Genomic DNA, 23,818 nt, shown 5'->3' on the forward strand with positions numbered 1-23,818 from the left:
CCAATCTCCTTATCGACACCCCCCAAAAAACCCTAAAGTACATACACACACACACACACACACACACACACACACACACACACACACACACACACACACACACACTAAAGACCCAAATTCTCGAAGCAGCCGCAGCAGGGAAGCCTTCAGTATAAGCTCATAAACAGCTTCATAATGACTGGCCTCTGTTTTGGTTTGAGCCTCACAGATTAAGTCAGTTCAACTGTTTGAGGGTTTGCATTAAAAACTGTGAATTGTCAAGGTATCATAGTGTAGAACAAATAAAACGTATGATAGAAATCAGTTTTGATATTAAAGTGTGAGAAGATGATGTGAAAACGTAGAAATCAAAAAGCACAAAATCAGTTGAAACTATGAGAAAATTTCCTGTTTCTGTTGATTGGCACTTCATAATATTTAAACCAGATCCAAACCAGTTACGTGGGATTCATGTGATCAAAAGAAATAACTAACAATATAAGAAAAATATGTTATAAATGTTGGTAACACTTTATTTTACAGGTCCTTAAATTCCAATTTATTCTATTTTATTTATTTCCAAATAATCTCTAGCTTGCGCAGTCTTGAGACTGATAATATATTTAGTCACTAAATCACAAAAAAACAACAACAGCATTTTGATATTACGAAATATCTGCTGTTTAAGTGCCAGTGATGCACAGACCTTAGACTTACATAACACCTGCTGGAGCTAAAATAATGTGGAGATCTGACAAAAAGGAGCATAGAGGATTAAATTAGACAAAACATATTATATAATACATCATCTGTTAGTGGCTTTTAACATTTGAACCAAAGGTGTAACTGTGAGATAAAAATGAAAATTTTAATGGCTGCAAAAAAATGTCTAGACTGAAAAAATGTTGGTGTTAGCATGTTACAGTATGTGCGTCAGACAAAGTTAGCAGCATTATATGTGCGTGCATTAGCATTAGGGCTTTAATGCTAACTGCCTTTTGTGCCGGTTGTCATTAAGGTGTGTTTTAGTTTACATTCACAATTCTTCATCAACAGAACATCACACGCCTGAAGCAGGAGGCTAACAAGTGTCAGTTATCATCGTCATCTTCATCATCACAGCCATCAGAGTCATTACTGTCTCCTTCATCTCTGCCTTCAGCATCTTCATCATCACACTTTGATTGATTTCCACATTTTAAAATGTGGGTTGCTTTGAGACTAAAGTTACTTTGGATCAATGTTATCAAAGGAACAATTTACTTCTGAAAAATTCTGAATCTGCATGATGTTTCTGCTTATGTGATTTTAATAATTCATGAACTGTTTTGGTGCCCATTAAAAGTCTGTAAATCCATTCAGAAAACCGATTACAAACCGCTTAATATATTATAATCCGTTAATTTATCCATTAATTAACCTCAAATCTGTCTTTCCTGGATTGTTTTGGTCTGTAATGCTACATTATGGCATCTCATTATGTTTTCATGTGGATATAAAATGCTCATTTTCGATTAGAGAAAAAACATTTTTTCAGCAGTTTTCAAGTTTTCCCTCCGACTACAGTCGACGGGGAGCTTTCTGTGCAGCCTACCACTGTCGTCAGCGTCATCTCCAGCTTGCAGGGTAAACGCTTTCTCTCTGTCTCATAGATATTCAGTTGACCTACATTATAGAGCCACTAAAATTAGCTTCTGCTCAGGAAAGATCCCGCTGCCTTTGAAGTCATAAGGAACATGTCCCTCCTGAGCCGCCGTAGGCTCATAAACAGAGCGGAGTGATGCGACTTATACGGAGGCAGCAGAACTGGGCCAGCAGTGTGTGTGTGTGTGTGTGAAAGAGAAAGCGTGTGGGCGGTTATTGCTGAGGCAGTGTAACACTGACACAGAAACACCATCCTATATGCAGAACTACACACACTACTGCATGCCAGCACCTTCTCATAGAGTACATACATTTACTTCACACACACACACACACACACACACACACACACACACACACACACACACACACACACACACACACACACACACACACACACACACACACACACAGCTGTGCTGAAAGCTGCTCTAATGAGTGCAGATAATTACACCCTCTGCCTAATCACTGCTTCAAGAATTAGACTGGCCCCATAGCTCGTAATCTGCCTGGAATCTCAAGGCCCATCGCAGCCCTGCCCCCCCCTCTAATCTGGGACCACAATTTAAAACAGAATCCCGATTTTCAAGACGCAGCTCAGAGCACTTCACGCCAGGAATCAGTGGAGTTGGAATAACTGCAGGAAGGAAACACTGAAAGACGATGAGACGGGTTCTCTCAGCCTGGTTTAAATCCACAGCAGTAAAAGCTGGATTTGAAGCCAATGGCAGCTGCTCTGAGATAAATGGATCTTTAAAGTAAAACATTAATCTGACGACATTCACTTAATTTTGGAGTTCGTTTTGTGCTGTTACTAATAATCCAACACTCTACGATACAATCAGTGTGGAAAAATCCACACAGTACAGTTTTCTAATTCAGGGATGTCTACCAGATGAGGTCAAATTACGAGCTTTAAAAGGTGGCCTACGGCGGTCTGCTCGATCCAGAACCCAATCTGACCCCCTGAGGTTTAGGAAGATGTTCCTGTTTTTTTTTGGAAGAGGACTTGGAACAGATTTAAGTGTCTCTGTGCTGCCGTTACAAAGACAGCCAAAGCAAGAAGTCCAAACGAGACAGCCCATTGCCTGCCAGCTGCTGTGAGTGTGTGTGCGTGTATGTATATGTATATGTATGTGTGTGTTTTGCACGTGCATATATAGGATGCTACTGGGAATCACCCCCTCTCCGCTCCAAAGAAGATTATCCCTGCAGATCTGGCACATTCCTCTAACATCCAATCAAACCGCCTCATCTGCTTTATCATCCAATCAAATCATGACATTGCCAATCCAATCAGAAGCTAGACACGTGCGCGCACACACACACACACACACACACACACACACACACACACACACACACACACACAGACAAATAAAACTTTGCCTTTAGCCACTAAGAAGCCTACAGCTTTAGCTTAAGAGCAGCAGAGACTCTGACATTACAGTCACACATTATCAGAAGCCATACTTCGATCCAATGACATTCATGTGTGTTGTGTCACATCACAAATGCTAAATGGAAAATTTCCATAAATCCTCCTCAGAGTTGTTTCAGGTGTTTCATGTTCTAATGTGCTTTGGTTTGTAATATTACTTATAAGTAAAATCAACAACCAGAAAAGGCAGATTCTGACCAGCATCCTGATCTGGGTTGAACAACAACAACAACAACAATTAGAGTAGTAGCTAGTCCCATTATCTGCATTGATCGGTGTTAGCTACCACCAAGCTCATCTACTAAGCTCCATTATTGTAACTGGCTGAGTTCCACACACTCATTACCAAACGAAAAAAACAAGGTCGCATAACAACTTCCTCTGAGGTCACCGCTGAACCATCTGAACTTTAACTTAAAGATTCTTGGGGAAAGAATTTGTCGGTGTCCAGCGAACACAAAATCTTCCCCACCAATAATCTTAGCCTTTCTTGCAGTGTTGACATGTTTTTGTTTCTTCTTAGAGGAAAAGCGTTTTCAGATGGTTTCACGGGAGCATACAGTTCGATCCCTGCTCAGCTGATTTTAGCTGATAAAAGCAGACACAGAAGCGTCGACTGTCTCACTTACCTGCACTTAGTTTCTTTAACATGAGTAAGTGATCACTACATGTTTTCCCAACATTTCGTTACAGGCACGCAGCATTGTTGAAGCAGTCTCACAGCAGGATCACACAGGATATATGTTAGCAGCTTTGGATGTTTTTAGCATCCAGGCTTTTCGCTGAAACCAGTTTGTCTGAAAGGAGTCGGGCACCTTCCATCACTGGCATTTTATCTCTCTAACGTCCAATTAGAGGTGAGACAAATATACATATAGTACACACAGCAGATGATGTAGGTCTTTACAGATGTTAAATCAGCAGTTCTCTCCAGACTTCAATTTAGTATTTTTTCTCATGTCAGAACCGAGCTGCGGGAATCCCGGCACAATACTCATGTCTGCATTTCTAAAAACTCCTGTGTGATCGCATCCTTGAAAGACTCTTCAGTCCTGCCAGCCACTGGCATGTGACAGCAGTGAAACTGTCACGTATCACACACAGCACACATGCAGTCAGGTTTGCTTTCACTCATGCCTTTTCTTAACATTCAACGAAGCAAACCTCCATGCTTCACATTGGCCTTTGCCCCCTGGATGCAGATTTGACTGAAAGCAAAATAAAACTCTGTCGCAAACTTCACCCACAAACGAGAAACAAAGGTGCGATGTGTAAAGATGCAGGAACAGTAACGTGAAGTGGCACAAACCGCTGCTCACACATGGAAACACAGTAACGGCCTTTATCCACAACGCTTTACAGAACGAAGGCTCAAACACAGTGAAGCAGACGCAGAAGAATGTGATGTTTTCGTGCTCTACAAAAGCCTCTGAGCGGCAGGTTTTCATTGGTATTTTTTGACTATTATCACAATAATGATTTGCTTGTGCGTGGAAATCAAGTCACTGTTCCATTTTATTTCAGGACATGTTTTAGAATCAGAACTGCATCCGATGCTTCCGGTGCATTTCTGCCTTGCAGGCAGACGCTTCACAGCATGACACACCAAACGAACACAGATCAGTTGTTTTAACCAGGCTACATATCCACCAGTGTTACACAGTGTGACACACATTGAGTTCTTAGTGTTATGAAACTAGACTTTAGAAAATGTTCCTTTATCAGCTTTCTGATTTTTGTTTTAAACTGAAATCTGAGGAACCGTATGAAGACACCCAGGTGCATTTTAAGCCTCTGTAAAGCTTTGGGAATAGAAACCAGCATAATGAAGCCAATCAGGACACGTCATGGTTCATTACATGACCACACACAAACTGACCTTTCTTTAACACCACAGAGCAGGAGAAGGCAAAAAAAATGAAGGTGGAAAGAAGAGGAGTAAGCATGCATGGTGGCCATGACTCATGCTACATCATCCAAAGCGAAACTACATGCATGCTCATGTACTCGTGCATAGATGTACAAAGGGCGGGGGGCAGGATGCTGACATGCGAGGGAAGTGGGGGGCGTGTGCAATAGTGAATGCAGTGTCACCTTGGTCAGCAGGTGGGTAGGTTTTCCTGCTATGTTTCTCAGAATCAGAGAGGTTTCCCTGTCCAGATAGGAGTGCTTTAAAGAGAGAGAGACAGAGAGACAGAGAGACAGAGAGACAGAGAGACAGAGAGACAGAGAGTCCCGGTGAATTAATCTGTTGTTTGATTGATTGGATGTGGCAGTTTAGCAGGAAGGTGTGCGGTGAAGCAGAGATCAGCAACAGAAAAACATCAGCATCATTGATAAAGCAGTCAGAGAATCAGAAACCTGTGAAGAACTGTACACATGAACAGATTACGGTAATGATACAGGTATGCTGGGAAAGGAAATGTTAAGACAACATTAACCAACAGTCATATCAAGTTTGAGCTTTGGAGACATGATAAGTTTCCCTGTAACGTCTGGAGTCAGATCACAAACCAAAGTGGACTGAAGCTGAGACCTTAATCCCGGACATTTCTTTGGGAAATAAAGGTTAAATAATTCAAGTAGAAACAGGTTTACAGTCACAACTGCTTCAGGCTTTACTGGTGCTGAGCGGAGAGCTAGACAGCAGAACAGGGCACACACAGACAGGATTTTAACTCCAGGCCAACGGGGCACCAGACAGATTTTTATTCATTATTTATTTGCTGAATTATTTATTATGTTACTCATATTTACTGACAATGTGAACTCCACAGACAGACACAGGCCAAATCTGTGGATCAGTGAGCTTTATCTAATCCCACATACATGAACGTGCAGCAGTGCTCTGAGTCACCGGTTCAACAGCAGGGTTTCATCCCTTTTACACGAGTGTCCACTTCCTGTTTGTTTTTTCTGATCTGATTTTTGATACATCCATTTATTTATCTGTGTTTTTGTTTTGGAATCAAAATATCCACTTCCTAAAATGACATATTTAATTAACAGTTTGTTTAATTTTATGTTGTGTTATATATAATGTTAGCGCAGAGAGACACTGTTGAAATCTGACCTGTTACACACACACACACGCACGCACGCACGCACACACACGCACGCACGCACACACACTATCTGCTCTCATCTATAATAATTTTGTGTGTGTGCTTCAATCACTAGAAACCATTTTATAGAAAGCATTACTTCTAACACACAGATTAAAAATAATATTTAGGTCAAACACACATGCATGTACAAATACACACACAAACACACACATGATTACAGTCAGCTTTTCCCTTTGGCCAAGATCTGACCGACCACATCCAAGTGTGTGTGTGTGTGTTGATCTCCTCTAGGACAGTAATCAAGAAGAGAAAGCTGTTATATTCTCCTGCACATAGGAGGACTATTCATATGCATCTTTATCCTTCAGTTAGCATTATGGTTAGAAATGTATTCATTAATTCATGATCTGCTGTATCTTATTCACCTGTGAGCTGAGATGTGCACAGGCTTTGGTTCTCACTGAGAACCTGTGGATGTGGAGCCTGCTGAGGGTTCTTTTAATACCACGTACAGTGGAATTTAATACCTGCTAATACCTGGATTTTTCAGCCAGTTTTTGGTGAAATCAAATCCACTTTATAAATAATATTTCTGCCCTTGCCAGTGACAGGCTAGAAAAAAAAATAGATCGTAGGAAATGAGGAATTATGGCCTGCAACAAAGGTACCTCACAAACCTCCAACACAAAAAAAGGATGAGCTGCACTCTCACAACAGGAACAGGCTCTTTGGTCAATACTCCATTTACCCTTTGTTCCTCCTGGGGAGTCCAGCTCAGTGGGGACTTAGTGAGTCCTAAAACTTTATTTTTACTGCCCTTAATAGAGTGAGCGTGCAAAGGAGGGAAAGACTCTGTGACTCAAACTGCAGCAGTCCTAGTTTCTAATGAGCTGGACTCGTGGGAGCAGAGCTCTGGGTGAAAACACTACAGCACATACTCCCCTCTTCTCTTTTTGATTTCTCTTCTTCTCTTCTCTGTTGCTCTCTGTCTTTTTCTTTTTATATGTGTCACTCTCTGCTTCTCTCCGTCTTCGCCCTTTAGGTTCCATCATCGCCTTTCATTAATTCTTTTATCATCTACAATCATTTGCTGACTCACTCTGGACCCCTCATCTCATTATTCTAATTTTATTCACTCCTCCTCTCTCTATTTCTCTCCCTTGTTCTCTCCATTGCTGGTCTCTCAGATTTGCTGTAGTATACACTGGAAGAACTGGAGCAGTAACCCAGTTTCCCACTCACTGAACAGGGTTTGTGTTTGCAGTGCAGCTCATTGGCTGTCTCTTTTGGTTTGAGAAGTCCCTCAGCAGCCACCAGGGTCAGAAACAAAGGAGGAATTGAGACTGAGATACAAATAATCAATACTCAATCAATCAAATACTTATCATTACAAGCTCTGTTTGGTCTTATATCTTGTTCACAATTTGCTAGCACAGCTGTGAGTTGTTCACATTTGACTATGCAGGTGATTCAGGGAAGATTATGACCAGGCTTTTCTTTTCAGTGTATTCTGGGACAGACAAACTGGGCGGTTTTGATCATAAAAGAAGCGAGGACACAGCCTGAAGCCGCAGAAACTGTCAGCACCACACAGCCAACAGTCGGAGAAAATGCCAACCAACACAAACCACTGCTTCAGCGAAACCTAAAACAACCTACACTATAAAAAACTCAAGAGCAAAGAAGGCTGCACGGCTGGAGAAACCCTGCACCCTGAAACAATACAACTGATTAACAGAATAAAAAAACACTTCGAGTCGATGATATCTCTCTGTGGAAATGCAACCTGTTACACAAACTTCTGATTTTAACATGTAATATTTTACAATACTGGAGATATAAATCTTTAAATAGTGTTTTCCCATATTCCAGCTGACGTCTGATGTCTGAAACTCAACCAGCAGTGAGCATCTGCTTTTATTTTATGTGTTGTGACTGACTGAAATGTAGATTGGTTTCAAACTAACCCATTCTAAAACTTAATGTCTGCTGATAATTTTCCCTGAATTTTAAAGCAATTATCGGCTGACGCACATAATCTCTTCATAATCCGCTTGAAACGATAGCGGACTCAGCGTAATCCCAGTCGGTGGACAGGTGTTAGAGAGGTGGATCCAGTCAAAGCGCCATCAGCCCTGCTGCTAAAAGCCTGAAAATGAAATTAGTAGTGACGTCTATTGTTGTGATGAAAGTCTTAGGTCGACATTATGAGAATCATTTCTACCTAAAGGAGACGGTTTGTCAGTTCTGCCTGTTTCTGTCTGTGAGCAGATGATTTCATCAATAACCCGTCTTTGTTTTTTTGTGTTTTGTTTGATGACAACCTTAGCTTGTTACCCACAGCATCTGCTGAGGATAATGTTCCCACGTTTGCTAATGTACCTGGTTGAGGCGTGCACCTGCACACCATTAGTGTGTTTCCTAAATGAAGCTGCAGGTTAGTGAGCGACAGTTGATTCAACTTCCAGATCTTTTTGGAGGCAGTGTTGTTTAGTGTTGTTTGTTGTTCATAAAAAGTGGGCACGTACCTCTGTGCTGTGATGACCTCGACCCGCTCCTTCAGGTTGAACTGAGGGCTGCTGACTGTCTGATTCGTTGGAGCGAAGGACACTGTCCAGTGAATCCATGGAAGAAGCAGAGTTAACAGAAACACCAGAGGCCGAGGTGACGGAGGAGCGTGAGGAGTGGACAATGGAACGCACCTGAAGTGGTACAAGAAGAAGAAGAAGAAGAAGAGACGAGACATCGCAGGTGAGAAAGCAGAGCAGAGCTGTCACAAAACTAAACCAACAAAAAATGAAAAGGTTGAGCTCATATTGAATAGTAGCTTACCTCATGTTCGCTGACCGTGCCAACGGATCCCGTACGACGATGCTGACGCTGAGAGGAACCGGGCCGCCGCATCGTGGCTGACGTATAGGTGGAGGCGGAGCTGAGAGAGTGGGACGAGGTTTGACGAGCGGCTTCGTCCATACTGAGAGATGCCTGAAGAAGGGAGAAACAAAGGACAGACGATGGGATAGGATCGTACATCACAGACGATTTTACAAGGAACACTGGCCACAGCATGAATCAGTCCTTCAAATCTCAAGCTACAAGTCTGTTCAAGTCCATGACGGTCGAAAACTGAGACAGATCTACAGTTCAACCACAAAGACAATGGAACAAGTTTCCTGCAGTTCACTCTGACCGATTTCTATTGGTTGGATCCCACTGAGTCTCTGTCCCTTTTATTCTTACATGTCTCCAGACGTCTGTGAGCCTGAGAAGGGAATTGTTTGGCTACACAGATTTGTAATTTGACTTCTTGTATAATGAAGAACCCATTAGGCCGATCGCTGCCGTTTTTATGTTGTAATACAAAAATGTCTTTTAGGAGAATATGAGCTGACTGAATGTACAAATACGTTGACATATACACTGTACAATGATTCAGAATATGCATAAATATTTTGCTCACATTGTTTACATAAATTTATATTTATATGAAAATAAAATCCCACACCTTCTCCAGCTGGGCTGTGATGTCGTCCAGACTGAAGTTAGAGGCCAGCGCCGGCCTCCCATGATGCCCGGTGGGAGCTCTGATAGTGCCAGCCGGAGAAGCCCTGGTGCTGCTGCTGCTACTGCTTGCCCCGCTGCTGCCGCCCCCACCGCTAACACTGTTACTACTGCTACCACCACCACCACCAGCACTGCTGCCCCCTGCTGGCTGCTGCCTGCCACTGCGTCCTGCTGGAGGCTTCTGACGGACCTGGAGATGCAGAGGAAGATTGTGTATAGACTCGGTGAGGTCTAGCTGAACATGAACACACAGACAATATTTTTAAAAAAGAAAATACGAATTTCATGTTTTGTAAAAAAAATAAAATTAAAATTTTTTTTTTTTAAATTGGGTTGTTGTTTTGCACAGATATGTGGGTGGGTGTGTGTGTACCTTGGTGTCGGTCAGCCCCAGGCGAGCCATGCTGCTGGCGCTGTTTGGTTTTGTGTTGATGGTGCTGAGTTCCTGTTCGATGGAGCAGAGATCAGCCATGAGAGCATCCAGATCCACGTTCTCCCCCTGATTCAGTGCCTCTGCAGACAGAGAGGTAATCAGGACATGAGACAAACTGATAAAATCACAACGGAAATAAAGTGTGAGTGTGTGTGTGTGTTCGTGAGCGTGTTTGTGTCTGACCATTGATGTTGTAGATGGAGAATCTGTAGGAGAAGTTGGCCATGTTGGTCTCCTGTCTGAGGGGAGCTTTCTGCTGAGGAGGCTGCTCCGGGCGACCGTCATCCAGACTCTGCATGGATCGAGAAAAAGAGAAAATGAATGTGTCAGTAAGTGTGTGAGTGCATGAATGTAAACCCTTTTTTTTTTTTTACTCTTCTATTTCAGTAGCAGTCCAATAATTCTGGATTTATTATCTCTGCAGAAGCACAAGATATGTTAAAGGTAGAGCTCAGTCTGACAAGCTGAGTCTGAAATATAATGGATATTTCCATTGCCAATCCATCTGTTGATTAGTTTTATAGTCAAGCAGTTAGCGCAGCTATTAAATGGTGAAAAATGAAAAAAGCCATTCACAATTCCTCTAAGACCAAAGTGGCTTCTCCTGATTGTTTATTTTTTCCAAATAAAAAAACCAAACCAAAATATATTCAGTGAATAATGATCTCTAACAGACAACAGCAGCAGTAACCACATGATATTTAGCATTGATGCTTGGTAAATGATTAAGTGACAGACTAAACATTTCGGCTCTGAACACGATGTAGCCCAAACCTATCTAACAATTATTATTATTTTTTTTTTAGAGCCTCACATATATGCTGTGTTTTCTGAGACAAGCAGGGATCAGGCATTATGGTTTACATCTATGACACACGCATGCCAACCATACAAGACCTGTATCTTTTTCCCATATGAGTGTGGGACATCTATATGTGTGTACCTGTGTGAGTTTGTCCAACTCTCCCAGCCAGGCTCCAAACATCTTATCCAGGTCCTGGTCCTCCTTATCGCTGTCCTCCTCTTCCTCCTCCTCTTCCTCCCTGACCTCCACCTCTTCATCTGACAGCTGGTCCATCTGAGGAGAAGAGGATGCAAGAAAAGGAAGAAGAGATAAGAGAAGAATGAAAAGAAAGACAAGGAGAAAAAGACACTGGTTAATTCTTCTGCAGTGGTAAGACAGTCTGATCTCTCAGCTCCATCTAGTGGCCAAAGGTCTGTACTATACTTCATATTACATCCTGATTTCACACATTTCTCTCTTTCTCTCTCTCTGAAGCAAACAGCAGAGGGAGCTTCAACTCTTTGGTCACCATTACTGTAAGCAACCAAAACAAGGAGGTCAAAGGTCACAGGACAACACTTAAACCAAATATTCCCGAAATCGCTCGGCCACAGGTTCCAGAAATCCCCATAAAAAAGATTCCCGAACCCTTTCAAATGTTCATCGGCACTTAGATGAAGACAAATGTGAAAGCCATAATAAAAAAAATCAAAGATGACAATAAAAGCCTGTTTGTGACAGACCACAGCTGGTGAAAATTTAAATGGACAGAATCAGAAAATGACTCACGCAAATAAACAGCTAAGGAGACAAAGTCCAGCTGTATTTAATAAAGCAAACAGGACACACATTGAATGGCTGTCCCCAAAATATGCCACAGCCTCCTTATTAAGGCAATCTCAATGCATTTGAAGGCTTTGGATTTTCAGACATTTCAGAAGATCCAGAGACATAAATAAGAGCTGAGCGGAGACGTGTGTGAGAGTGTTTTGTCAGTCAGTCCATCTTCCCATGCAACAGTGAAAACTTAACTACTCCCAGAATACCAAATTCTGTTACCAGTGTTCATAAGCACAGTAATGTTTAAAGAGCACCTTTATGTCTCCAGCTGGTAAACTTCTATGACCAGTAAGGCTCAAGAATATTCAGATTATTAGTGTATCTTCTATTATTAGTATATCTATCCACTCTTTTGTATTGTGGGGTGCAGTTAACACTGAAACCACTACATTGCCTCGTTCTTTGACCTTCTGTGTTCACTGTGTGTAACTCTGCATATTTCTGACAGTTTGAGGACATTGTGGCTTTGACCTGAGCAAAAAAATACAATTTAATCTTGGAACATTTTATAGCTATGAAACACATAAAGTCTTCTATTTCAAAGGTCCTCATGTTGACAGGGTCAAGAAATTAATTTGACTTCTCAAGCCTTTGACTCTATTTGCAGGAAGACTAAGTGGTCTGTTCTACAGGCTAAAAATAATAATAATCATAATAATCATGAACTTGATTTATAACAAAAGAATACAAGAAGCACGGCAGGGAAAAACAGGGGAAAGGTTATGGGAGATTAAGGTAGTGTGTGTGTGGGTATTAACCAGTCTGAGAACAAGTCAACACACTTTTGAGGGGAGTGTTGTTGTGATTAATGACGCAGATAACTATCACACACACGCAGAGTAATGAAAATTTATGGTGGCTTTAGCTGGAATCCAGATCAGAGACAAGGACACACAGCAGCTGCTGAGTTCTCCTCTGTGCTGACAACCAGTAGCAAACATGTTTTTCATCTTATACATCATGTAATGTGGTTTCAAATGATTTATCTGACAAAAAAAATCTAAATACTGGCTTATCTGCTCTACAGTATCGATAAATAAAAGGACTTGTTGAAAGTTTTGCACCTAAAAGACAGACTGTGTAACTTTTACATGTCATAACATTTTGCCAAGCAATAGCAGTAATATACCAAACCCACTGTTACTTCTTGCTCTGGTTGCTATTCCTATTTTTCTAAAGTGGTCAGGTGATATCGGATGTTCTCACTGAGCGATACTGTCCTGTGTCCCAAAGCAACACAGCGTGAAAGGTTCACACATGAAAGGCACCAATGACACACTCCACAGAAGTGTGTGGCAGTACTGAGTCACTTCATTGTTTGTCAACTGCCATAAAACATAAAAAGAACAAAAAGAAAGGTGACCACAACAAACACGTTGGGGGAAATGGAAGAGCGATGCAGAGTTACAGGTAAGAAGAAAAGAGTAAGACTGGCAGAGAGGGAGTATTCATTCATTCAGCCTTCTGAATGAATGAATATCTTCACTGTTTAAGTGTGTGTGTGTGTACTGTTTCTAATGTTCAGAGGGGTCAGAGGGCCTAGGTTCGTGCCTTTTACTTCTCCCAACTTTCACTACTCCTAACCTTTCCCTGCAGGTAGTGGGCCCACAGAGCATCGTACCAGAGCTACGTTCCAGCCCTCACCTATGGTCGTGAGCTTTGGGTGGTGACCGAAAGACTGAAATCACAAATACGAGCAGCTGAGTTTCCTCCGTAAGGTGGCTGAGCTAACCCTTAGAGACAGGGCAGAGTCGCTGCTCCTTTGCCTCAAACAGAGCCAGCTGAGGTGGTTTGGGCATCTGATCAGGATGCCTCCTGGGCACCTTCCATTGGAGGTTTTCCAGGCATGTCCAACTGCTAAGAGACCCCGGGGTAGGCCCAAAATATGCTGTCAAGATAATCTTGATAGCGCCTGGGAACGCCTCGGGATACCCCAGGAGGAGCTGGAAAATGTTTCTGGGGAAAGTGGTGTCTGGACTACCTTGTTTAGCGTGCTACCACAACGCCCCGCCTGCGCCTCAGAAAATGGATGTATGTTTGACTTATACCTTCATCTGGCTCCTTCTCCCTTCCCTCTCCTTCTGTCTAGTTTCTCCTCCTCTGTTCTGCCTTCCCTTCTCCCCTCACCTCCTCTTTTCTTTTTTCCTTCTACTACACATCTCCACCCAGGCTACCCCAGAGTGTCGCCCAGGGCACAGTGTGCTATTCCTGGGTAGCCGTTCTGTTGTCGTCCCCCTGTCCCTCTTTGGGGAGAGACAGCTAGCCAACACACACACACAAGATTAGAGAGCAGAATGTCACACACCCACATACAAACACTTTGAAAAGCACACCACACACACACACACACACACAGTGAGGATCGGTGCTACAATTAGATCCCTGTGGTTAAGAAGGTCTGTCATTTAGTGTGTGTGTGTGTGTGTGTGGTTTGGGGACTGCTGAGGGACTAGAGGAGCTTTGTGAAAACTCTCACAGCTGCACTCTTGTACAACAATCTGCTGTATCCACACAGGCCCCACAAATGAACCTTTTTTCTTTGCAGGCACAGGCTGCTCCAGCAGTTTAAACGAGAAGAAAATTCCCTTCACGTTGGATCTGAACTGAGCGTGCTCCTCAGACGAGGTTTCCTCTCAGAGAAAACACGGGTGCTTCAACGTTCAAAAACTGTTCCACGCAAATCTGCCTCCAAAGTTGCTGCCTGTTCAGGATAGATGACAATTCAATCTTTAATCTACCATCCTTCTAATATTGTCTCATTTCCTATTTATATTTATCTCTTATTAAGATATTATGGTTCATAGTTGCCATGTCAATGACAGATAAGCTTGGTTTTTACCAATATCTGACACACTAATCAATACTTTCATATTAATAACTGGTCTGATCATATCATAAACATATACATTTATTGTTTTGCAGACAGTTGATCTGCAGCAAACAGCTAGTCCTCGTCATCTTTCGTAAACCTTATAACACAATATGAATTACTATGATGGATCTGATGAATCCTCTGATGAATCAGAGGAAAAAGACAAGCAAGACAAATAAGGACGTTGTAATCAGAGATCACATGAACTTGGTCATCTCTGTTACGTCGACGGCTTCTCAGCCACAGATTCTTCACTGCAGCAGAAGCGTCAGACTGCCATTGAATGCACCACTAGAAAGAGTCTTAAAAACAGCACTCTGTCAAACTGTTCTGTCAAACAGAGCTGAGGCAGCGAGTCATAGTGATGGGCTGTTAGTGCTCTGAGTGTGTGTGTGTGTGTGTGTGTGTGTGTGTGTGTGTATCCAAAGTAAACAGTAATTACTTTGCTGCTGTTTGAAAAAAGCACAGAACATTATAAAGGACACCCACCATCCCGGTCACTCCCTGTTTGAACTATTGCCTTCAGGCAGAAGGTACAGGTCAATAAATGCAAGGACAAACAGACTCAAACACAGTTTTTATCCAACCGCAATAACAACCCTCAATACTGCAAAAAAATAATATGCAATACTCTGTTTTTAGGAAATGATTTGGTGCGTATGACTGCGTGTGTATGTCTGTTGTGTATGCTGCTAGTGTTACTATATGTTCTATATGTTTTATTTATTTATTCTTTTTAATATTTTTCTTAATGCACTGACTGGAGAGCACTTTAAATTTCGTTGTACCTGTGACAATGACAATAAAGATCTATTCTATTCTATCTTGCTGCAGCCACACTCCTCCTGTCTGACAGACTGAAACCATGCAATCATACTCCCATCCTTCATTCCTCCTACTTCTCTGCATTTTTTTCTTTCCCTTAATTTCTCCCCCTCCTTCCTCGTCTATTACTGTTTTTTCCACCTGTCTCTTGACTCACCTTCCTCCTTTCCTTCATTTATTCCTTTCCTTGCTCTATTCACTCCTGCTCCCTCCTGTCCTTGACTTCATCTCTCCTCTCTCCTCTCTTTTAATCAGGGCGAGTGGTACACTAAAAATTACATTTATTACAGACAGAGACAGTTTTACCTTACAGATGCATTTCCACAGTCATGTAGAATCGACTCCATCTATTAAACACGACAAGCTATCACAAACAGGAAGTGGCCTAAACCTCCAAACCCTGACCTCTGACCCCTTACAAGGAGTTAAATGTGGAGGTTAAGGCAACTGTTGTCTGGCAGAGAGGCGACGGGACTGACCGATGCATGTACAGTGTTACACTGGGATATTTTTAGGGGGAAACACAGGGGACATCCGGGGTCCCTGTGTCAACCTGGGACATAAACCTCGAGTGGAGGGAATAAGAGGAAACAAGTGGAAAGGAGACAGAGGAAAGGAGAAAAAGGAGAGGACAGTATAGAGGAAAGAAAAAGAGACATGGAGAAGAGAAAAGAAGAGAGGAGAGGAGACAAGTGTGGAGGAGAGGAGACAAGAAGAGAGGAGTGAATGGGGGACAAGAGGATAGGGGAGGAGATGAAGAAAAGAGGCAAGAGGAAAAGAGACAAGAAGAGAATAAAGCAGGCAATAGGAGAGGAGACAACAGGGGACAAGAGGTGAAGAGAGGAGACTAAGAGGAGGCAAGAGGAGAGGAGATAAGGTAGAGGAGAGGAGACAAGAAGAGAGGAAAGTAGGTAAGAGGAGAAGAGACGATTGAGGACCAGAGGAGAAAAGGAGACAATGAGAGGTGAGAAGACAGGTAAAGTGGACAAGTTGAGAGGAGAAAGAGAAGAAACAAGAGGAAAAGAGACATATAGAGAGAGGAGACGAGGAGAGGGGATGAGGGAGGACATGAGTAGTCAGTTCAGAAAAACAGACTTAAAAGAAAACTGCACTGTTTCCATCTGTTTCTCCTCCCTCTTGACTCCACAAACATCTGCTGCTTTAGTGCCCTTGAGCAACACACTGCATCTGTACGTTGCAGCTCCCAGTTTCCCACAGCACAACACGGAGCCTCAACTGGTCTGATGCCACAACAAAACAACAACAACAACAACAGAGAGGGCTTTAAAGTCCCTCGGTGTGGGCCCGTTCCCACGGCTCTATATCAGGACATCACACACACACACACACACACACACACTGAACTGTATTTTTAGGTCTGGCTGTTGGGTTTTTGTAAAGCGAAGCTATAAATCAGATCCAGAGGAAAAAAGCAGCAATGAGTGAATCCAGACGGTGAGTTGTTTCTCTCTCTCTTTCACAAACACACACACACACACACACAAACACACACACGCTCTAAAAGACTGACCATGCAAAAACTTTACCAAAAAGATGCCCAAAGCCTAAAATTAGAAAGAAAATATTTCCTTCCACATTTTGCTGAACAATAGCATCAAAAGCACAATTCTGTCTTTTTACCAGACTCAGGTGTATGTTTTGTTATTCAGTCTCCCCTATTTTTATAAATCTATTTATTTTCGTGTTTCTCTCTTTTAGCATCAATTCTTTTGCCAAACTTTTGCCTGAAGACAAAGAATTAAATCACAGCTGACATCAGAGATCAAAACAAAGTAAATGGAATAAAAGATTTTACTACAACACGTTTTACGTCACAGACTCCAAGTTTTAATGTCGTCTTTCATGCTCAACTAGATGCTGTAAGTGAACCACACTCAGTGCCAGTTTGTGTGTTTGTGTCTCGCCACAGAGGATTCACACTGTGCCACCAATTACAGGAGCTAGCCAGTGTGTGTGTTTGTGTGTGTGTGAGGCCTGAATGGCTGCCAAATCAGACAATGATTCTGCAGTGAAACGCTTTCATTCTTGCTGGTCTCCCTTTAATACAGAAGACATGCGTATTGTGGGGTGTCTCTTTGCTCATGTCGTGCTCTAGAAAACACAGAGTGGACTCTGAGGATGTTCCAGGTCGAGGACACTCTCAGTTCCATGTGAGAGAGGCTCTTGTTTGCCGCCAAGACTCTTGAAGTTGCTTGTGACTGATTGGCTGGTGTAGCTTAACATTAATTGTAATATTAATGCACATACAATGTGTCTGACAAAGGTGTCAGATCTGACCCTAGTTCAGTTAATGCACAGCCAAAGAGATGATCCAGAACAGCGAGTGCAAACAGAGTCTGGCATACATTCGTACAGCCGTCCACATGCAACCCTTCAACACCGGAGGTGTGTGGAAACACGGCAGCACGACATGCATCAGGATTACACTTGTCTCTGCAGACTAACGATCACTTCTCTCTGCAAAATAAAGAACAGGTAACAAAAAAAACAAGGTTTTCAACCTGACTGAGAACCTGACATTTGACTTGCCCTTCTTGCAGATTCAGATGTTACTTTATTGAGCAGGTTTATTAGTCAGGTGCATGTACGCAAACTGAAACAGGTCTTTTCAGTGTGAAATTCCCTCTTGTTTTCCCCTGAACTGTGCTTCCTTCCTCAGCAGCAGTGGGTGGATAGTAACACAAACAGTGATTTTTGTGCTAAAAACACTGTAACTTCAGAAAACACCCATTGATTTGATTCACTCAGGCTACTGAAGCATGAGGAAAGGCTTTTTATTGGGCCTGCACGAAGAGCAAGAACGATCACAGCAAGAAAAACCTGTTTCAGTGCACATAAGGGCACCTGATTATCATTTAAAGACAGACTTGAAAAATCCTTGAACCTCCTAAACCCCCCAAGTAAACCTCTCATAATAAATTCATCCAGACACTTCAAATTTACAGAACTTTAAACTGTATCGATAGCTCGATGGCTGGGAGGAAAATTACACTGAAATACCACAAAGGTTTTCCTCTGCTTTAGAAAAAGGTAAGCAGTGATGCAGAGTACACCGAGGTGTAATTTTGGTGCAGCTGAACAGAAACGTTTGGCTTGTATCAGAAAGAACAGGAAGAGGAATGGCAAGAGGCAGGGGAAGCAGATGACGAGCGAGGAGCCGCCTGCTGATCCAGCAACAATGATATCACTTCCCCTGAGACCTGCAGCAGGGATTACATCATTTCCTCCTTGTTTCCCTGCCTCATATCGACATCTGCCTCTGTCTCTCAATTCAAGGAAGGGAGATTAATACAGAGAAAGAGTGGGAGGTGGAGGCAGACTGTGTTCTGTGGTGCTCTTACTTTTTTTTTTGCGCACAGCGCCACAGGTTCTTGCACTGTGTGAGTCACAAGCACATGCACGAGCGCAGGCATGTGTACTTTTATTATGAGAAAAGACACACACGGGAATGTATGCATGCATGCATGCATGTGATGTGGCCCAAATTACACACCATTGTATCTGAGTGTACTTGAGCCCCACGGCTGGACCCGGCAGATCCCAGGGGTATTCAGCTGCCGCCATGTAACGTGATACTGACACACACAAATGCACACACGCACATAAGCACGCACACACACTCACTCCCAGTGGTGTGCTCCCAATTTAGTGACAGAACAAATGACTTCTATTTTTGCTCCAAAAGAAACAAACAAGAGGCAGCAGGAAGTTGATTCTACTGTAAATGAATGGCTTCACCGTGGATGTATTAAAACAGATGGAGACTGCGTGGTAGAATCACCCTCGCTGCCAATTTGCCCCTGTGTCCCAAAACATTAGCCCCATTCACAATCAGGCTGACAGTTAAGGGGATACATGTGGGGCAGAGCTGTATGCGCAGCCCCAGATGATGCCTGGAAAGTGGAGGCACAGCTCAGCTATTCTCAGATCCTTACCATCACTGAAGTGTGAAACCTAGCCTGGGGGTGGCTCCAGAGGGCAGGCAAAGCTTGTCACCAGAATCACGGCTTTATCTTCTGGTTGGAAACAAATGTTTAGAGATTCATAAAAGCCCAGTAACATGAACATAAAAATGGAACGGAAATGGAATTGTTGTCGTCGGTACATTTGCTCACAGGAGCGGAGTAAATCCACATGAATTATTTGTGCCGACTTCACCTTTGGAGCTTTGCGGCTAATTAGCTGAACAATCCATTTTTATTTAACGTCCTCAGTCGAAGTATAAACTGCTCCGTGAAATTATTCAAACATCGTAAAAAACAGCTAACAAACTTACAAAATGGCAGTTAGCAAGTTAGCTGGCTTGGAGAGCATCTGGCAGGAATGTGACTAGCGTTAGCTTGTTCTGAGTTTTCAAGCATGTTAGCAGACGCTAACATTGCTACACGGCTACAGCAGTTTACTAACAAGCTCTTCTAGAAGTCACCACATCGCCAAGTTTCTAGCACCACCTATTTTGGCAGGACATGTATGTTAGCTTGCTGTGTGGCTTTATGATGTGACCGTGCCAGTTTCATTGTAAATGTAGAATTATAGCATGAAAAATTAGGGCATCCTCATCCGGACTGACACGGCCATCTCTGGAGCCACTGTGCTACAAGAACACGGCTAAAATACTGCACTGAGTGCAGTTATTAAAAACATATTTAAAGAACAAACATGATGTCATGTGCAGCGTGAGACTTTGCTGCTACACCAACACCCTCAGCTTCAGCCGCGTTCAGTTTTATCATGATGAGACATGACTCTGTAGCTTTACCTTTCTATATTTTGCCAAACCCAAACAGCTCCTTATAATAAACGCGAAACGAGAAACGAGCCACTCCCTCACAACAGCCCACAACCGCACAATGTGCATATATATAGTGTGTGTATTTATATGTATACACACACCACTTTGATTTGATCATCAGTGCAGCACAAGCACTGTATGTGCAGCTGTGTGTGTGCAGCTAAACTCACACCAAAGCTGAATGATAACAGGGCAGCATCCCACACACACACACACACACACACACACACACACACACACACACACACACACACACACACACACACACACTTTAAGTTTCTGAACAAACTGTCTGATCTTTACAGAAAAACCAACATTCCCAGCTAAGTGTTACCAAACAAGCTCCAAGCCGTCTCACACACACACACACACACACACACACACACACACACACACACACACACACACACACACACACACACACACACACACACACACACATTGCATGAAGGGCACACTGCTTCGCCAATGCTTGGCACAGCCCTGACATTAATGCAAAACTTAATGGTAATGGTACGCTGTTCTTGGTTTCAGGACACAACAAAGAATCTTTAATCTCAGGAAAAAAGAATTTAGATTCCAACATAGTAAAGCTTGTCGTGTCACTTTCCACTATTTATACCAAACCCCTACAAGCTGTTACGTAAACTGACATGACTTCTGTCTTAAGTATCCAGGAATTATTTTGCACTGACCACAGATTTATAACACGGGCACTCCAGAGTTGGCTGAGTTGACTCAGTGTTGGAGCCTCTTGCCACAGAGACATTTACTTTTCCACAGAACTCAATGGGGATGGAACACAATCATCAAGAACACAGAGGCCCACAAGAGGCTGCGTGTGATTAATCGCCTGTGATATCTGATGGCTGTGGCATGCTTTGTGGGTAAATATGCCCGACTGTAGAGTCACTACAAGAACATTTATTTTGGAAACCTCCTAATACCTTTCTAACCATCAGTTGACTGTGGGCCTGACTTTATTTTTTATCCAACTGGTTTGATATTTACGGTCTGAAACATAATAAGTGACATAGAGAATGTTATTAGAAAAATACAGTGTGCTGTACTTTGGGTATGCCTCAACTATGAACACGGAGGGATAATAAAAAATGTTACACAATATGCCTGAACCAGATGTCACCTATAACTTTTCCAGATCGCTACGACCAGTTTAAATAACATTACAGCCAAGAGCAGAAGGAGGACGGCTCAAAAGGTGGTCTGCAAGAACAAGCAGTTCAGTGGAAATATTACCAAATAACACTATGTGGCCAAATGTATGTGGACATTTGAGTATCATACCCATACTTTACATAGTTGCTGAACATCTTATTCCAAACCCACAGGCATGGCCTCCACTCCTCTGTGAAAATTTTCCACAGGTTTTCTGAACCTGGCTGCAGGGCTTTGGTCCCATTCAGCCATAAGAGCATTTGGGAGGTCGGCCATTGATGCCAGGTGATAAGGCCTGTCCAAAAGGTGGTAGATGTGGTTGAGATCAGGGCTCTGTGCAAGCTAGATAACTTCTTCAGCACCAAACTGGAAAAAAAAGATATCTTCATGGATCTGGCTTTGGGCATACGAGCACTGTCATGTTGAAACAGGAAAGTGCCGTCACCAAACTGCTGGAACAAAGTTGGAAATGTGCGGCCTCATCTGTCTGTCCAATTTTAACCCTACTCATCACCAGGACAGAATATGTGGCCTGTTACTATTGTTTAGGAGAAGGAGCCATGATGCAAGTTTCCAAGTTGCACCACAATCTCAAGACACTTGAGTGCAGTTGTATGACGCCACACACGACAGGGTAAGACGTCCTCTCTGAGGCTGTGGGGGTGTATTTGCGTTCAAATTTGTTCAAGCTTGACTTTTTTGAAAAAGCCCACACAGCCCCCATAAACACAGAGCAGACCTTTCCACATGCGACCGTGTGATATGAAACGATAAGCGTGGATGGATGATGTTTACCTTTGGTCTGCTAACACAGCTCAGTCCAGCTCCAACACAGCACAGAGCGGATGACTTCAATCACCCTGCAGAGAGACACACAGAGACAATGTTTTATAATACATGATCACATTTCCTTTGCATGGCCAGAGAAGCAGGTACATGCATACAGAGGTCTTCCTTCCTGCTGACAGCACTACATGAAAACCCCTCTGTTCACCTTTCTGTAAAGGAACAGTGTCATTTTTGGGGAATCAGCAGATCAGTTCTATCTTTGTGTGTCCAGCGTAGAGATGACGGGGGAAACCGTTAGCCTGGCTCCATCACACGTGATAAAATACATCTTCCAACAGCTCCAAACACACACACACACACACACACACACACACACACACACACACACACACACACACACACACACACACCAGCTGTCTACACACCAAAAGTACTGTCAGCAGGTGGCACTAGTGTGTGTTTCTATCATGCTGAGCAGGCTGGATGTGTGACCTAAAAATAACTGACAGGCCACAACATTTAAATACACTGCTGTAGTCTCTCGCTCTCTCTCTCTCTTTCCCAATGTGTTTCTGTCTCTCTCTCTCAACCCACTGGTCTCCATTCAGGCCAATTCATGTCTTTTCCCTCTCACTCCATTTTTATTTTCCTCGCTCCTTTTCCTACGGCGAGCCTCTCGTGATCTGTATTTGCTGAGTCGGCTGAAATCGGTGACATTTCACCGAACCACGGCTCAGCTCATCATGTCAAAACTTCACCCTGCCCTTTCTTTAACATTCACAAGCACAGTGTGTGAAGAAACTGTGTGTGTGTCTGTGAAAGTTAAATATGTGTGTGTCTGAATGAGCGTTTTGGGAGTTTCAGTGAGCATGACTTCATCTGTCACATGGATATGTGTGTGTGTGTGTCCTCGTTCCAAAGACTAACCACCAAGTACAAATACACAAAAATGTCGACACATCACATGCGCAGATGAAAGTTACACTGTTCTAAACACACAAAAACACATACACACACGCACTCCAATCCCAGCTTGCATAAGATCATTAGCAGCTCTCATATGATCAGTAGCTGATGGCTGAAACAACAAGAACGCTGTTGTTGGGACAAACACACAAACACACAGTTATCTGCTCTCTGCCGGTGTGCTGCTCAGGAGTACGTCTGTGCGTCAGTGCTACTTGTTGATCTCCCCAGTCTGGAGATTCAAACCAGCAACCATCCAGCGACAAGCCGACATCTGGAACCCAAACAGCTGACTGCACTACACATTCCTATTTCAGAAGATAATGCTGTCTGTTATTTCACTGTTTGTCGTTGTCAACAAATCTCATAAAAAAGATCACAATCAGCAATAAATTTATCCTACGAGACTCTTCACTATCGCCCATTAACTATTAACTGTCCAACGCTCACCTGCCTGCAACAGGGCTTCTGCAGAGTTTTTAGTACCTTTTAATACAAACTAACGTTTATAGGTAAGCACCGGTTTCATGATCACACCGTCCCAAGCATTAAAGTTTGACAGAAAACCAGCAGAAACAATACAGCTTACGTATATTTCTTCTTACACCCCTTGTTTCAGAACTT

General features: G+C 42.8%; 1 protein-coding gene across 2 annotated transcripts in view; it reads right to left on the reverse strand.

Moving 5' to 3' along the window:
* raph1a (Ras association (RalGDS/AF-6) and pleckstrin homology domains 1a) overlaps positions 1 to 23,818 on the reverse strand; it is a 57,186-nt gene that overhangs the window by 18,253 nt on the left and 15,115 nt on the right. The window contains exons 2-9 of one of the 2 annotated variants that reach the window (XM_041057605.1): positions 22,235 to 22,299; positions 11,073 to 11,207; positions 10,313 to 10,421; positions 10,070 to 10,209; positions 9,638 to 9,886; positions 8,965 to 9,117; positions 8,661 to 8,834; positions 5,159 to 5,233 (exon numbers count right to left, since the gene is read on the reverse strand). In XM_041057605.1, coding sequence (XP_040913539.1) covers positions 5,159 to 5,233; positions 8,661 to 8,834; positions 8,965 to 9,117; positions 9,638 to 9,886; positions 10,070 to 10,209; positions 10,313 to 10,421; positions 11,073 to 11,207 — 1,035 coding nt within the window. In that variant the 5' untranslated portion in view covers positions 22,235 to 22,299. The remainder of the gene's footprint in view (positions 1 to 5,158; positions 5,234 to 8,660; positions 8,835 to 8,964; positions 9,118 to 9,637; positions 9,887 to 10,069; positions 10,210 to 10,312; positions 10,422 to 11,072; positions 11,208 to 22,234; positions 22,300 to 23,818) is intronic. The other variant, XM_041057606.1, reaches the window with a different exon arrangement.

Source organism: Toxotes jaculatrix, chromosome 15 (genome assembly GCF_017976425.1).
Source record: "Toxotes jaculatrix isolate fToxJac2 chromosome 15, fToxJac2.pri, whole genome shotgun sequence".
Lineage (NCBI taxonomy): Eukaryota > Metazoa > Chordata > Actinopteri > Toxotidae > Toxotes > Toxotes jaculatrix.